This window comes from Equus quagga, chromosome 14 (assembly GCF_021613505.1).
Source record: "Equus quagga isolate Etosha38 chromosome 14, UCLA_HA_Equagga_1.0, whole genome shotgun sequence".
NCBI lineage: Eukaryota > Metazoa > Chordata > Mammalia > Perissodactyla > Equidae > Equus > Equus quagga.
In genome coordinates, this window is record NC_060280.1 from 52,036,546 (window position 1) to 52,054,777 (window position 18,232).

Below are 18,232 nucleotides of genomic sequence, written 5' to 3' on the forward strand. Positions count from 1 at the left end.
CCAAGTAAACATTAAACTTAAGACTATATACTCAAAGTATATCATTGATTATATGGTTGAAAAAAAGATGAATTTCATCAACAATATAATAAAATGATTTACTTTTGAGTATTGCAAAAAATAAGCAGAGAAGTTCCTAAACTTAAATTTGCATCTTAAACCCAAAATAAAGATAATTATACCTATATTTTTATTTGGGGATTTTTTAAAAAAACAAAGATCACACATATCAAACCTCATCATATCGTACACTTTAAATATGAGCAGTTTATTGGATGTCAGCTATACCTCAATAAAGCTGGAATAACTTTTTAAAAAATTAACTAAACAGGGGCTGGCCCCGTGGCCGAGTGGTTAAGTTCGCGCACTCCGCAGCAGGTGGCCCAGTGTTTCGTTGGTTCGAATCCTGGGCGCGGACATGGCACTGCTCATCAGACCACGCTGAGGCAGCGTCTCACATGCCACAACTAGAAGAACCCACAACGAAGAATACACAACTATGTACCGGGGGACTTTGGGGAGAAAAAGGAAAAAATAAAATCTTTAAAAAAAAAAAAAATTAACTAAACAAATACTATGTGCTTAGGTCCTGTGGAAAGTGTTTTTATAAAGTTTTTCTCATTGAACAGTCTAGAAAACCTGCCTCAAATTCATCCAAAGGCCATATTAAAAATATAAGTTCCTAGGTGCCACCCAAGACCTTTGGAATCTCAGTCTCAGATGGTGGAATCAATGAATCTACATTTTAATAGCTCCCCCAGGAAATCCTTCCAAGATGAGCTGATGTTTACAAGACCTTTCCTTCAATAGTCTCATTTACTGACATATGCAAAGTGAAGATTGAAGACTTTTGGTGGTCATGCAAGAAAATTTGAGGAGCCCCAAACATGGCCATGTTTCCAAAGAAAATGTGCTGAGTCTGGGGGTTATGTGTAGGATGCCAAGTTGCTCAGCTAAAGCCTTCTAAAGCACAAAGTAAAATCCTCCATAATTTCAGGGTGCTAGAAAACAAAGTCCTATTAGAAGGATAGGGCCATCCTCAAACACACATTCAGTCTCCCCCTCAAGACATTTCCTAGATTTCAACACTGAAGAGTGTGGGAAGCTAAAAAGCAAGCTCAACACCTCTAAAAAGCAGAACTGAATCATCTCGTCTTCAGGTGATCGGAAGATAGAAGTCTGCTAGATTTTCAGTCAAAAGCCTGGGAGGGCCATGCCCAAGGTACAGGAACAAAGAAGATAGACTGTATTCAGTCCTACTGAAGTTACAGCTCGGCCTTGACCCATTGAATCCCTGGTTAGATCCAAGTTACCGGCTATTCACCTTATCTACTTAACAAAGCAAATATTGAACACTTTCTGGTGGAAGACAGTATCTTCTGAATCCCTTACACTTTTAAATGCACAGTGATGTACCTAAAGCAAAAAGTTGTTAAACACGTGAGAAGGCAGAGAAGCACGATTTATAGTCTAGAGATAAAAGAGGCAAAAGAAGTAGACCCAAAAATAATCCTGCTGTTGAAGCTGTCAAAGATTTAAAAATAACTCTGATTAATCTGTTAAATAAAGAAAAAGGAGTACTATATGAATGAAAAAATGGAGAATTTGAATAGGATAGAAGTTATTAAACAAGATTAAGACAGACATTTGAGAACTAAAAAATAAAATATCCGAAATTGAGAATTAAGCAGAAAAGATTAGCGCATTCAAAGTCAAGTCAATAGAGAATGGAAAAGCTGAAGCACAAGAAGAAACAAAGGATTGAAAAAGACAACAGAGAAACATAAGACATAGTCAAAAGTTCTAATACACATGTAGTTGGAGTCCAAGGAAAAGAGAAGAGTAAGAACAAGGTAAAAGAAATATTTGAAGAGATAATGGCTAGGAGTTTTCAAAAAATGATTAAAAAAAATCACCTAAAGTATTCAAGAAGCTCAGCAAATCCCAAAGAGGATGAATACACATGACACACAACACACACACACACCTGACACATAACAACACACATACACAAGACACAGAGAGAGAGAGACAGAGACAGAGAGGATAGCCAAACTGTTGGAAACAAAGACAAAGAAAAAAATTTTTAAGCAGAGAGAGAAAAAAAGACACATTAGTTTGAAAGGAGCAACACTAAAACTAATGTTTGACTTTTCAACAAAATTTGGAATCAAGAAGACAAAGGAATACATTTTTACAGTGCTGAAAGAAAAAATAATTGTCAACTTAAAATTCTGTACATTCTAAGATATTATTCAAAAATGAAGATGAAGCCTTAGGACATTTTCAGACCACAAACTCTGAGAGACTTAATCATCAAAAAACCTGAATTACAAGAAATACTAAAGGAAGATGTTCAAGCTAAGTGAAAATATTCCCATATGTAAATTCAAAACTCCTGGGAAGGAATCAGAAAAATGTAAAGGGTAAATATACTGGTAAATATTAAATAATATTGACTGTTATAATAACAACAAAATAATGTATTTTGGACATAGATAGAAATAAAATATTGACCAAAAAGAAGTGAGAGGTAAGTAGATTTTACATGTTATAAGGTTCTTGTGGGTTTGAAACACAGTAAAAGTGATCATTTAAGGAGGAATGTAATAAACCAAGGAGGCATATTGTATCTCTAGAGTAACTATAAAAAATTATACCAAGGGGGTCAGCCCGGTGGCTCAGTGGTTAAGTTCACACGTTCCGCTTCTCAGTGGCCCGGGGTTCGCCAGTTTGGATCCTGGGTGCGGACATGGCACTGCTTGCCACATCATGCCGTGGTAGGCGTCCCACATATAAAGTAGAGGACGATGGGCATGGATGTTAGCTCAGGGCCAGTCTTCCTCAGCAAAAAGAGGAGGATTGGCAGCAGTTAGCTCAGGGTTAATCTTCCTCAAAAAAAAATAAATAAAAAGATAAAAAAATTATACTAAAATTTATAACTAAAAAGCTAAAAGGGAGAAAAACAGAATAATAAAAATACTTTATTGTTCTTTCTTTCTTGCCTATTTTTGCATTAAAGAAAAAAAAGAATAGAATTGGAAAACAACAAGCAAGATGGTAAGTTTAAACCTAACCTGTCAATAATGTAAAAGGACCAATCTACTTAAAAGACAAAGGCTTAATGAAAAATAAAATCCAAATGCGTGCTTTTTATAAGAAATTCTGATTAGGGGCCAGGCCTGTGGCATAGTGGGTTAAGTTCAGCATTCTCTGTTTCAGGGGCCCAGGTTTATGGGTTTGGATTCTGGGCATGGACCTACACCACTCATCAGCCATGTTGTGGCAGTGACCCACATATAAAGTGGAGGAAGATTGGCACAGACGTTAGTTCAGGGCTAACTTCCCTCAAGTGAAAAAAGAGGACTGGGGCCAGCACTGTGGCTGAGTGGTTAAGTTCTCACGCTCCACTTCAGTGGCCCAGGTTTTCACCAGTTTGGATCCTGGGTACAGACATGGCACCGCTCATCAGGCCATGCTGAGGCAGCATCCCACATGCCACAACTAGAAGCACTCACAACTAGAATATACAACTATGTACTGGGGGGCTTTGGGAAGGGAAAAAAAAAGGATTGGCAACAGTTGTTAGCTCAGCTGCCAATCTTTAAAAAAAAAAAAGAGGATTGGCAACAGATGTTAGTTCAGGGCTAATCTCCCTCAGGAAAAAAAAAAGAAAGAAAGAAATACTCATTAAATACAAAGAGAAAGACTGAAAGCTAAAGATGGAAAAAACGTATCATGCAAATACTAACCAAAACAGGCTGGGGTAGCTACATTAATAAAAGATAAAGTAGATTTTCAGGCTCAAACATTACAACAAAGAAGGACATTTTATATTGATAAAAGGGTCAATGCAACAGAAAGAAATGACAATCCTAAATTTGTATAAATAAAAAGGTGAAATAAATTCACAATCATCACTAGAGAGTTTAACCTTCCATTCTCAGCAACTGTTAGGAAAAACAGACTCAGTATCTGTGAAGATATAAAAGATTTAAACAGAACAACTAGCCTTCTTAACTTACATATACAGACATGCATCACTTAATGACAAGGATAGGTTCTGAGAAGTGTGTTGTTAGGCAATTTCATCACTGTGGGAACATCATAGAGTGTTCTTACACAAACCTAGATGGTATAGCCTACTACACACTTAGGCTATATGGTACTAACCTTATGGGACCACTGAGGATAGGCAGTCAGTCATTGACATGTAGCACATGACTGTACAGAACCCCAAACCCACAACTATAGGATACATAGTCTTTTCAAGTGTACCTAGACTGACCATCAAAATAGAGCATAGGCCAGATCAGACTTTGTTGTGAGGGACAGTCCTGTGCATTGTAGGATATTTGGCAAGATCCCTGGTCTCTACCCAATAGATGCCAATACCACCCCCACCCCACTACTGTTTAGTTTAGGACAACTAAAATAGCTCCAGACATTGGCAAATGTCCCCTGGGGAAGCAAAATTACCTCTGGCTGAGAACCACTAATCTAACGAAAGACGGCAAGACTCTTCCACTGAAGACTATAAAAGCATTGCCAAGAGAAATTAAAGATCTAACTATATGCGGAGAGATGTGCTTCTTCTGTCTTGGAAGACTCGACATTGTTACAGTGTTAGTTCTCCCTAAATTCATCTACATAGTCAATGAAATCTGAATCAAAATTCCATCAGGTTTCTTTGATGGAAAATGACAAATCCAATTGAAAATCTATATGGAATATTTATAAAATCCATTAGGAGATATGACAGATGCAGCTATGGGAAGCAGAGATGTTTATTGTCATGGTCATATTGTGAGATTGGGGTCTTCATCAACAGATGCCCTGAAAGGTCAGAGGGACCTGAAAATTATTCATGTAGGTCAAAGTGATCAGTAAAAGTGAGGAGAGTTGGGGCTGATTTGGGGAAGTTGGGTCAGTGCCCTGGAGGACCCTCTGCGGCAGGAGAACCTGGGCATGGGAATCATAGAGTGAACAGGCTGGATGGGGGAACGGGGGAGGGTTGTGGTAAGGGGCATGTGGCTGGGGGGCAAGGGGTGCCTCTCATCACTGATCTGAGAGGTGACATATATCCAGGTAAAACCTGGGTTTGGGACCCACCCTTTCAGGAATTTGAGTGCAGAGGCAGACAGAGCTAAGTTTAAGCTTTAGCTCTGCCATTTTCTAGCCATGCGATTCTGTCATTTTAATACAGCTTTCTGAACCTAAAAACAAAATAAAATAAAATCTATATGGAAATACAAAGGCAATAGCCTAGGCAATCTTGAAGAAAATTAGAAATAACAAAGCTGGATGCCAAAGCCATTGGGTATTAAATCCTTTTATAAAGCTACAGTAACTAAGACAATGTGGTATTGGTACAAAGACATGCCAATTCCCAAGCAGAACGGAATAGTGGGCCTAGATTTCTTTTCTTTTGCAGTTCAGTGGGTTAGAAATGGACTTAATATATAGAGCTAGGTTGACTGGAAAACCATATGGAAAAAATGAAATAAGCTTTAAAAAAATTATTTTGACATGGATCATGGACATAAACGTGAGAATGTCTCCATGACTCTGTAGGCAAAAACCAAACATGGCATATAAAAAAATTAATAGGACTTCATTACTATTAAGAACTTCTATAAGCAAGCTATAAACAAAAACGGAAAACATTTGTAATACAATATATCTGGCAGTGGACTCATATCCAGACTATATAAAAACTTCCTAAAAATAAGAAAAAGACTGACAACCCTCTATGCACAAAACATTTGAATAGGCACTTCACTAAAGAAGATATCCCTACGGCCAATATGCATACAAAAAGTTGCTCAACAACATTAGCTATCAAGGAAATGCAAATTAAAAATCACAATGAGAAATTAATACAACCTCACCAGAATGGGTAAAATTTTAAAAGATTGATGACACTATGTGTTGGCAAGAATGTAGAACGACTGGAAACCTCATGCGTTGCTGGTTGGGGTGTAAATTGATCGACTTTAGAAAACTTTTTGGTAGTATCTACTAGAACGAGACCTACTTATATCCTATGACTGAGCAATTCTAGTCCAAGATATATTTCCAACGGGAAAGAGTGTGTAAGTCCATCAAAAGACTTGCACAGGAACGTTCACAGCTGCTTTCAGAATAGACTCAAACTGTAAACAACCCAACTGCAAACCGTGGTATAGTAATGCAATGAAATACTAATCAATGAAAACGAATATCCTACGTGTGCGTATGTGGGTGGGTGTGGGTTTCTCTCTCTCTGTCTCCTGCTGCTGCTAAGCAATAGTCAAGATAGTTCTTGAGGACTAGGTTAGTAAGGAAGCGGAAAAGAACTCTCCCCCCATTCTGAAGCCCAGATCCTCTGCTATTAGACAAAACAACGACAAATACTATAGATACAAAAGATAATTTTCAATAGGAAATAGATCTGTTTCTATTGAACAGTATGTTGTACTGTAGTATGCGGAAAAATTTTTTCAGCCTTCAGATGTAACTTTTAAAGAAAAAAACCAAGAGAGCTAGATGGTAAAAAGAGAATAGTTTCCCCAGTAGTCACACAGACATTTGGTTTCCAAAACAGATAAACCTAATTAACTCAGAACAATTTCTTCTTCAGAAATGTTTGAGTCATCAAATTTAGATAATCTATAAATCTAAGATTACAGCGTTTAAGGCTAGGAAATTAACTCATGCCGTGTATTATTAAGAGTTACTTTTAGCAAGGATGGATAAGCCATTTTCCTCCGTCCCTGCCCGCTGGTCTCCTAACCGCCAGGCCGGGTGGAGGGGCGGGAGCGCTGGGGCGCGGGGAGGAGCGGAGGCTCAAGCTCCCTGCGCGGCCGCGGCTGCTTTCCCCCGCGGGCAGCCCCCTCCCCGCCGCCAGGTTGGACTCCTCGGTCCGGGTTGCACGTGGCCCCGCCCCGCCGCGTGGGGCCGCCTCGACGGCCGCCGCGTCTCCATGGAAACCGCCTCCGCTTCAGGGCAGCCGGGAGCACGATGGCGGCCGGGGAGCCAGGGGCTTTGGGCGGCTACTACTTCAGGTTTCTGCCTCAGAGACCCTTCCAGTCTCTGAGCAGCCAGGAGAGCACCAGCCGGCTCCGCCAGTGGTGAGGGCCCGAGGGGCCGGGAAGAAGGGCCCCTGGGCCTTCGCGGCTGTGGCGGCGGCCCGGGCAGGCCCCGTCCGGACTGAAGCCCCCCGACCCCAGGCCCCAGTCCCGCGGGCGGGTCCCGTCGAGTGTGCGCTCTCCGAGGGGGCCGGCCCCAAGTTGACTTTGTTTCCCTTCTGTGCCGCAGGTCCATGCTGGGCAGAATCAAGGCGCAGGCGTTCGGGTTTGACCAGACGTTTCAGGCCTATCGGAAGGATGACTTCGTTATGGTTGGTATGCGGGTCGCAGAGTTCTTTGGGTCTCCGCTGATTTTACGTTTTTCCCCACTTCGGCATCGATTCTTGTGAACACGTCCTTCCTTAGTGACGTCATTTTCTTGGAGTTTGAAAATAATAAAAGGTGCAAATGATAAAGTTTAAGAGGAACTTTTACATTTCCAATCACCAGCAATTAGCTCATCGTCAGTATCTTGCCTTAGATGACTTTTCAATTTTGGAAAGTCCGTCTCTCTAGAAGATTTGTCTCTCTTTTTCAATAGGCACGCCTCATTTTTGAATTTCATTACCCAGCTTTGTCACCGGCTTTATGTACTAGGCTTCGCTTAAAATTACTTTTGGTGGTTTCTCAAAATCAAATCTACCCTGTAAGAACAGGCTCTAACAGCATTTCCCAATGAGGAATTCCAACGAAAGTTTTAAGCAATGGCGGAGTTATTTGGAATAAGTCTTTAGCTGCTAGAGGTGACTAATTTGAAAAGGGAAAAACTTACTTGAAAGTACAAGTTCTGGTGTGTTAGTTAAAATTCTGTCATGTTAGTGTTTTAAATCCTGGTTTTTTCCTCAGTCAAATGGAAAATACCGTGATGGTCTTTGCCATCCATGTCTTTCGGGCACTGACTTTAGTGTATAGTTGGCATAGTTTATTTACTCGTTCACTACCACTTCCTCAGGGCCAGCCATGTGCTAAGAATTCTGCCAAGTGCTGGAGATACAAAAAGCAGCAAGACAGACAGGAGTCTGGCTTTCAAGGATCTTACGGGCCCAGTGGCAAGACTGCCAATAAACGAAAAAACCAGATCATCTCATATAGAGTGATAAATGCAGTGAAGAAAATTATAACCTAATTAATAAACCAGAATATTTACTGTGAGCTTGTGTTAGTTTCCCAGAGCTTCTGTAGCAAAGTACCGCAAACTACATGGCTTAAAACAACCAAAATGCATTGTCTTACAGTTTTGGAGGCTAGAAGTCCAAAGGTAAGATGTCCGCAGGGTTATACTCCCTATGACATCTGTGGGGAAGGATCCTGCCTTACCTCTTCCTAGCTCCTGGTGGTTGCCAGCAATCCTTGGTGCTCTTTGTCTTGCAGCAGGAGGTCAAAGTCACTTAGCCCTCTTGTGTGCCCATATCAGTGTGTCTTGTCTTTTTATAAGAACACCAGTCACACTGAATTAAGGGCCCACCCTACTCCAGTATAACCTCATCTTAACTAATTACATCTGCACGGACCCTGTTTCCAACTAAGGTTACTCTCTGAGGTTCCAGGAAGGACATGAATTTTGGGGAGGATACTTTTCAACCCTTAACAGAGGGTAAATTGATTAAATGTCTATTCCCTTTCCCTAAGATAGTGTTAGAATGTTAATATAATAAAATGCCATTTGAGTGCTACTGATGATGAGATTTCTCAAATATTCAAGGTTACATTTTTATAGTTTTTTAATATTTTTCATTTATACCAGTACTGGCTCTCAAATTAATAGTAATTAAAAAAAAAAAGAGCCAGCCCTGTTGGCCTAGTGGTTAACATTCTGCGCACTCTGGTTTTGCAGCCCAGGTTTGGTTCCTGGATGTGGAGCCACACCACCCATATGACAGTAGTCATGCTGTGCCAGCAGACCTCATAGAAGCACCAGAAAAACTTACAACTATGTCCTGGGGCTTTGGGGAGGAGGGTCGGGGAGGAAGAAAGAAAAAAAGGAGGAAGATTGGCAACAGATGTTAACTTATGGCCAATCTTCCCTTGTGAAAACAAACTTTAAAAAAAATAAGAAGAGGATTTTAATCTACTAAATTTTAGAGTGCTGTAAATTTTTTTTAATATAAGTCATTTATTCAATAAATATTTGTTGAATACTTAACTGTGTCCCTCTGGGGGCTAAAAAGATGGAGAGACCTGATCCCAGCTTGGAAGGGATATACAGTTTTGGAAGCAAGAAATGGAAAAAATTCTCTACAATGCAATAAAATAATTGCTATAATGGAGGATATATAAGGGGCCCTAGGCACAGGGAAAAAGATCACCCAGTGGAGGGGCATTGGTGTTGGGAAAAATTTCATGGAGGGGGGTGTAGAATTAATTCGGGGTGTTCAATAGACATAGAGTTCTTCAACAGATTCAATATTCTTCCAAAAGCACAACACATTTCCATAATACCAGGCAATTTTTTTCTGACTAATCTTTGTGTTTATTTATCGTCATTTTTTTCCTGTGGTAGACAGTAGTATTCCCATATTTCATTTTAAAGAAATGTCCTCACGCAATCATTATTTTTACTCATGTAAGTCATTTGGAGGAAATAAAGCATTGCGGCTAAGAGCATGGCCCAGAGCGAGTTTATTTTGAAGCTGATGAGCTCCTCGAGCTCCTCACTTCCAGAAGCCCCTTCCAGGGAACGCTGAGAGACTCCAGCAGTATGTTCACATGGTCATATGTTTTTGAAATTTTTAAAAAATAGATATTTTTATATTCTTAGAGCCCCTAAAATTGTATAAACTTAAGGCCCTGCAAAACCTAGATCTTCCCTTGATTTGGCCTCTAGTAGCTGTCTGTGTTCAAATTCCAGCTCTCCCGCTTACAAGCTGTATGACATTAGGCAGGTTACTTAACCTTCTTCAGCCTCCATTTACTTTTCTGCAAAATGATCACAGTGCTTGACATAACTATTTCTGAATATGAAAATAATGCTGAATATCTGATGGATTGTTACACAGATTAAGTGAAATAATGTATATAAAATATTTAGCAAAATGCCAGGCTCATAATAAGTGCTATTATTGGGACATTTGTATACTACTTTTACAAAGTGTTTTTCCATAGCAGTAGTGACTCCTGTGTGCCAGATTTAGATTTCAGCACTTTTTATACGTTTATCACTATTCTTTACAACAATCTGGTAAGTTTGGTGTTTTGACCCCCATGTTACAGCCAAGGAAACCGAAGCTCAGAATGGTTAAATAATTCTTGCAAGAACCCCCAGCAAATGTTGAACCCAAACCTTTTGGCTCAAACTTCTGTGTCATTTCTACTACAAAAACTTATAACTGAACGAAGGGTATTGCTTAAACTAGAATTCCAGATTTTGAATTTTCCCTTTTAATTTAAAAACAGATTATGTTCCAAAAATTCATTTGTGAGGTAGTAAATGGATGGAAGGAAACATTCATCCAGCAAACATTTCTTTAGTTCCTAGGGCTGTACAGTTGAACAAGACACAGTTACAGAGGGAAACACACCAAAAACTGCATTGCAGAGTGAGAAGGAATATAAAACACCACATGCACAACGTACTCTGGTGGCACAAACGAGAAAGTGATTGTTTTTGACTGAGGTGGTCAGAGAAGGGTTTACAAAAGACAAGCCACTTGAGCTAGGGCCTGAAAGAAGAGAAGGCATCTGTCAAGTAGACAGAGTAGGGGGATCATGTTAGATGGGTAGCACAATATTTTAGAAGACCTTTTGTTCCGTGCAAAGAAGTTTGGGCTTTATCTAGCTAAGGAGTCACTGAAAGGTTTTCAGCAAGACAGTAAAATTTAAAGTACTGAGATCACTTTGGCAGAAGTGTGGAGGGTGAATTGTTAGGACTCAGTCTGGAAGCAGTGCGACCAAGTTGGAAACCGTTGTCCTCCAGGCAGTATATGGCGATGTCCTGAATTAAGACAGCAGCACTGGCTGGCCTGGAGAGATGGGATGAGAAAGGCAGTACTCAAGGGCTGAAAGGCTGTTGAGAGGGAGATGTGTAAGATGACCAAATTTCTGATTTGGTTGACTAAAGTGGCAGTTGATGCCATTAAATACATAGAATGCAAAAGAATAAACAAGGAATGAGTTCAGTTTTAGGTATACTAAATTTGAGGTATATCCAAACAGCAATATTCTAGATAGTTGAATAGAAGATCTCACTTTGAGTCTCAAGAGAGAGTTCTGGGCTCAGTATATGGTGTTGGGATCCTCACCATGGGACTAGTGTATAATTGGAATCTCAATAACATAACCATTGTATTGCTGTGTTTGAGGGACTCTATGAAGACTAATTTCCATGGGCTCCAGGTCAATTCACTGCAGGTCACTTAGCCAACTTCCATTTATAATGACATCTAAATTATAATTACTAATTCTGAATTAAATTTCCCCGTTCACTGTTTCAGAAGACTTCTAAAAAGCATTCAACGGGCCGCCCCGGTGGTGCAATGGTTAAGTTCGCATGTTTCACTTCAGTGACCCAGGGTTCACTGGTTCGGATCACGGGTGCGGACGTGGTACCGCTTGGCATGCCATGCTGTGGTAGGCGTCCCACATATAAAGTAGAGGAAGATGGGCACAGATGTAAGTCAAGGCTGGTCTTCCTCAGCAAAAAGAGGAGGATTGGCAGCAGTTAGCTCAGGGCTAATCTTCCTCAAAAAAAAAAATTCAAAACTAGTGTTCATTGAGGTTAATTCCAGCTTATGTCTTTTCAAAATGCACGCTACGTAAATTAAAATAGTTGCCTGAATACTCTTTAGTTTGAAAGACTTTGTAAAGTTATAAGGCAATTTCCTTTTTCTCAGAGGAATAATTTTGGGGAAAACTTGTTTTTTTGTAATTGGGCGTATATGATACCTGTAAAGTGTTTACCTTTATCCTCCACCACTAGAATGTAAACCCCATGGGAACAGGGAGTTTGTCTTGCCAGGCGTAATGTAGACATTCACAAATACTTGTTGAACGTATTAATCTTCACCCCGCACACCTGGTCTTCTTCACTGTTCCTTTTCTCATTAAATGCCATTCATACTGCCTGGTTTTTCATGCAGAAATTTCAGGAGTCCTCTTTGATTCCTCCTTCTCCCTTTGTTCCTTCCTCCTAAATATTCATTCACTGCATCCACTTCTCTGCCTCCCCACTAGCTGTCATCGTGACTGATGTGAACATCAGGTCTTGGATTACAGCAGTACCCTGCCTTCTCACCGGTCTCCTTACACCCCTTCAATTCATTCTCTACACTGCAGCCAGAATGAACTTTAGAAGATATCACTCTCCCATCTCTCCCCTACTTAAATTCATTCAGTGTCTTCCTGCTACCCTTAGATCAAAACACTGGTCAATCTAAATCAATCTTAGATCAAAATCACAATTTTTGACTCGACCTACAATGTCCAGTTTAACCCCCCAGCATCATCTGACCATTGCCCCTTCAACTCTGGTCACACTGAATCTCATTACTTTCCTTCAGTAGGATACCTTTCTCTCCTTGCAACTTTAAACTTGCCATTTTTCTCCACCTTAATAAATAGTCTTGGGGCCAGCCCCATGGCCTAGTGGTTAAGTTCACTGTGCTCCGCCTGGGTGGCCTGGGTTTGGGTCCCGGTGCAGACCTACACCACTCAGTGGCTGTGTTGTGGCAGTGACCCACATACAAAATAGAAGAAGATTGGCACAAGTGTTAGCTCAGGGTGAATCTTCCTCAGCAAAAACAGAAAGTCTTTCTGGCATCATTCTGGAACCAGCTCAAGACAGGCTGAGTGCTAAATTTTCAGAATCTGTGCTGGTTGTTAAACTACTGGCATCTTGAAATCTGCTGTCAAAACTGGCAAATGCTACAAATTAGGGCTTTTTGGGGAGGGAGGAGTATCAGTTGTTAAGCATTGTCAGTATACCCCTTTGCCCAACTGACTCCTACTTAACTTTCAAATCTAAACCTAAACGTTCTTTCTGCATTAGCTTTTCTTCCCGACACCATTAGATTAGGTCTGCCTATCGTGTACTTCAGTAGCATCCTGCACTTCTTCACATGCTCATGGCATAGTACTTAGTATCTCCTCTTTTAGTCTGAACTCCATAAGGGCAGGGACTGTGTCCATCTGATTTTGGAATTAGGAAGTCAAGTGTACTTTTGGCTGAGTGATGGGAGTAGGAGCCAGATACAGAAGAATAACTGGTAGGTAGAGGAGTGAAACAGGTAGGTTCCTCTTTCAAGAAGCTTTTTAGGAAAAGAGTGATAGTGTGAAAGGAATGTTGAAGTAAGAGAAATATTTATTGCAGCAATCTAAACAATAGAGAATAATTCATAGAGTCAGCAATCTTTATTCCAAACTATCCTACTTCCTACCCTCTCAGCCCACCTCTTCCCACAAGCCTACAACCACCACTTCTGAGGTAAGTATTGTTAATGGTTTGGTATATATTCCATACTTTTGTTTATGTTCATGTAAATAGATAGAAGTTTTATTTTGTTTTATCATACACATTACTCTTAAACTACTCTCTTTCTACTCAGAATATTTATAGTTTTTCTTTAAAGTCAATACAGTAGATGTTTATTGAATAACTGCTATACGCCAAGCCCTGTTCTAGACCCTGGGGATATAGAAATGAATAAGAAAAACAAGACCCCTACTCTTATGGAGCTTACATTTGATTCTGATACTTTTTTTTTATTGATGTCATAATAGTTTATAACACTGTGAAATTTCAGTTGTACATTATTATTTGTCAGTCACCGTATATATGTACGCCTTTACCCCTTATGCCCACTGCCCAACCCCCTTCCCCTCTGGTAACCACTAATCTGTTCTCTTTGTCTATGTGCTTGTTTATCTTCCACATGAGTAAAATCATGCAGTATTTGTCTTTCTCTGTCTGGCTTATTTCACTTAACATAATACTCTAAAGGTCCAGCCATGTTGGTGCAAATGAGATGATGTCTTTTTTTATGGCTAAGTAGAATTCCATTGTAATATTTTCTTTTTAATAACTGCATACTGTGTAGTGTAGATGTACTGTATTTTACTCAACTGTTCTTCTCTTGATGGATGTTGAAGTTGTTTCCAGGTTTTGACACTACAAAGAATACTATTAAAAAATTCCTTATACATAAAACTTATCTACTTGGTGGTTCCATTTCTGTAGGACATATACCCAAAAGTGGAATTTGTTTGATCATAAGACATGCATGTTTTTAATGTATAAGATAATATCCAATTACTTCCCCGAAATGTTGTAGAAACTCACTCTTTGATCAGCAGTGTGTGAGAGTGCCTATTTTCTGGTACTCTCACCAGAAGTTACCAGTCGTTTTAAATCTTGCCAGTGTAATGGGTAAAAGTGATATCTTCTGGGTTTTATTTTCATTTCTCTCACTGCTCTTGAAGTTGAGCATATTATCATAAGTTTATTGGCTATTTGTATTTTTTACATGACTTTTTGTATCTTTTGGCCATGGTTAGTGTCTGTTTTTTTAATCATAAATATTGGGCTTTTTCTTTAACCATTGGGGATGTCAAAACCTCCCCCTCCTCATTTTTTAAATCATATTCATTGCAAATATTTCCTCCCAATCTATGGTTTTTCTTTTCTTTTATTGCTCATCATAGACATCATTATGTTTTTGACTGCCCAGCACCTTTTGAACATACATGTAATTTGGGGGTAATTTCCACCCTTCATTTTAGGAAGTCCAAAGATGAATCCAAAACACTTGCCTCTCTTGCACTCAGAGCACAAACCTGGGATCCAGGTTTACCGATTGGACTTATCAGTGCAGGACTGGGATTTCAAAGTGAGCAACTTAAGCAAAGAGATGCTCACAGAATCCATTTCACTGGCAAAGGTGGTGGCTGAGGCTTCCAGCTTTCAGGCAGAGCAGTCCTGGCATAGCAGTGGCCTTGATGGGGAAGGCATGGGGGTAGCTTCCTTTAGTGCTTGATGGGGCTGCAGCAAGAAGAATTGTTTCTTTATCAGGGCAGTTCAGGTTGTTCCCAGGGCCCAGCCTTTAGCCTGATTTCTCTCCACCTCCTGAAACTTGTGTAGACTGCCTGAGATACTTTTAATAAGTTTCTCTTCTGATCTTTTCAGCCAGAGTCAGCTGCTGGTGCTTAGAACTAAAACTCTGACTACTTTCTTTTCTTTTTTTTTTTTTCTCTCCAAAGTCCCAGTACGTAGTTGTGTATCCTAGTTGTAAGTCATTCTAGTTCTTCTTTGTGGGACGCCGCCACAGCATGGCTTGATGAGTGGCATGTAGATCCGCGCCCAGGATCCAAACCAGCGAACCCCAGGCCTCTGAAGCACAGTGTGCAGACAATCACTCGGCCACAGGGCCAGCCCCTATTTTCTTTTGCCATACAGAAAGTTTTCATTTTTAGGAAGTCAAATCTGTCACTCTTCTATATACCCCTTGGGTAGAATTAAATTGTTGATTACTTTTAGATTTAGATCTAGTTATGGGGTGTGGGAGTGATGATTACTAAGACAGTTAATTGGGAAAGCAAGATTAAAGGAAAACAAAATTTTCAAACATTATATAACCTACTTTTCACTGTAAATCATTATTTTCTATTTATTAAATTCTCAAAGATATCTATACTTAAACAGCATTGTTTGTACTGTTCCAACTTAAGGTAACAAAACTTCATTTCTTTATAAAACATTTATTACTTAGACATTTTACAATCTAAAATTTTTCTTCCCCAATTTGAGTTAAATGAGATTTTGCTGCAGTTATTTTACAGTTAATTCTTGTTATTGCTTATAATAAAGTCTCTAATTTGTTCCTCTCCAATTTGTATTTTAGGCTTTTTTCAAAGACCCAAATGTCATTCCCAATTTGAAGTTACTTTCAGATTCTTCTGGACAGTGGATTACATTAGGTAAGTAAAATTTCTTTTCATCTTATCAGGTGATTGTTTTACTATTATAACAAAATTCTGCCTCAGGAATTTTCATTATTAAAATACGAATTGTAAATAATGACTCATTTGTTTGATAACATCAAAGTCAATTATGATCAGCTGTGCCAGGCCTGCCCTGTGTCTTTCTCCTGGGAGTCCACTGCTGCTGTCTCGGCTTAGCATGCAAGAGCAATTTTTCTCTTTTCATTCATTTGTTAAGTACTTATTGTTCATCTTCCATGGACTCTGCCACATGCAGGGAACATTAATAAGTGAAAACCTGTACTCAAGGAACTCATTGATATGTAAAAAAAAAAAAAAAAGATCAATAATGTTTCACAGGTACTACCATAGCAGTGGGAGCAAAAGGAGCGGAGTGGTCACTTCTACCCAGGGGGACAGGGTCAGGTGAGAGTCCGCTGATGTGAGGATGCTTGGGCGAAATCTCAGCTGGGGCAGGGGAATGGATTTCTGTCAGAGGAAGCAGCCACCATGGAACTTTCTTTAAAAATAATAACATGTTAAACTGTGGAGGAAAGAGTCTGAAATTCTTAAAAGGAGAACTTTATGTATATAGTATTTTCATAGTTCATTGAAACACAGCTAGAAACCTTTAAAGAAAATTATGCGAACTCTTAAACACTTAACACTCAATCTCTTAAATAACTCTCTGGTCAAGGAATAAATTACTTAATAGAAGACTATATTGAAAACAAAAACGTGAACACTGTATTTTAAATTTTAGGTGGAGGCTTCTTAACAATAGAACAAATCATCCTTCTAGAAGGAGAATCTGCTTGGTAATGTGGGTTTGTGCTCTAGAAAATGCAAGTTGATTTTAAATTAGATGGGATTGTTTTGTTAAATTCTTACACTGGATTTTCATGGAGTTCTAGTAGCCTTACACAAAAATATCTTAAAGTATTAGTCAAGAACAAGATTACAAATAGTTCATGATGTTAGACTTAGGAGGTCAGATTTTACTGCTTTTGGCTAAAGATTACTGCAAAATTTATAGCAAAAAGCTGGTACAGCGTGATCTTTAGACTACCTACCAAATTAAACTGAGTATCCGCGCAAATATATTTACCAGTTCAAAATCTTCAAAAGGAAATAATCAGAGCCATATATCACAGTGTTTATAAAACATGTTTACAGTAACTTCAGTAACTTCATTTACAAAAAAATAAGGTTCTTTGAAATAAGTGTTCAACCTTCCCCCATATTGGTAGATACTTCACAAAACAGCACTGACTTCTTTTATAATTTTTGAAAAAGGCATTGCAAAGAGAGGTTCTAAAATTCCATGTGTATCTGACAGAATCATTTAGAAGTTCTCTGAAAAACAGCAAAAGAGGTAAGTAGCACCCATTTCAGAAGTGGAAGTTTCTAGTGGATTGCTAGTACTCTTCCATTAGCTTGTTTTTATCCCTTTCTACTTGCTTTTCTTCTTTTTCTTAATATATCAGACATCGTATCTCTAGTTTACCTCTGGGGGCCTTATAAGCAAAGGAAACAGCTTTCAAAAATGAGAGAAAAGACATTCTTGTAATAAGGGAACCAGTTTTAAAGAGAGTGATAATGGAAGCTCCTTCATTACTGGCTCTACTGCCTAGATTGCCAGTTCTTGGTGCTGCTTCATCCTCTCAGCCAGCTGCCGTAGCCACCTTTGTTTAGACACACTTTGCCCTTTCTTGGCTGACATGTGGATGCCTCCTATGTGCTCAGCTAAGGGCATTATTTACATTACCTCCTTTAATTCTCGAAACAACTCTGGAGAAGCATTATTATATATCCCTATTTCACAAATGAGAAGTCAGAGGCATGAGCTAAGTAATTTGTGCAGTTTTACACAGTTGGGCTGGTGGAATTGAGATTCAAATCCAGGCTCCAGAATTCAAGACCTTGACCTGTACACCATTCTGACTCTGCCGCTTCTACATTAACAAGGTTGCCAGAAAAGCACCAATCTGAACACCAAATAAAAAGGAGGCACTCAGTGTATTATAATGCTAGTATCAAGGGGAAAAAAAGACATTCTTAACCTTCTGTGTGATCATAGTGATGCATTATATATCTTATAAATAGTGGAGATATAATTAAACCAAATTCCTACATAACAGATAGCATGTGCTATGGACTGACTTGTGCCCCCCCCCCCCCCCCCCCCCCCCCCCCCCCCACCCCCCCCCCCC

At 39.4% G+C, this 18,232-nt stretch overlaps 1 protein-coding gene across 1 annotated transcript in view; it reads left to right on the forward strand.

Moving 5' to 3' along the window:
- Window positions 1-6,998: 6,998 nt before the first annotated feature.
- Window positions 6,999-18,232, forward strand: part of CFAP300 (cilia and flagella associated protein 300) — a 26,780-nt gene continuing 15,546 nt past the window's right edge. The window contains exons 1-3 of the mRNA XM_046637808.1: window positions 6,999-7,112; window positions 7,300-7,381; window positions 15,941-16,016. Of these exons, the coding sequence (XP_046493764.1) occupies window positions 7,003-7,112; window positions 7,300-7,381; window positions 15,941-16,016 (268 nt within the window). The 5' untranslated portion in view covers window positions 6,999-7,002. The remainder of the gene's footprint in view (window positions 7,113-7,299; window positions 7,382-15,940; window positions 16,017-18,232) is intronic.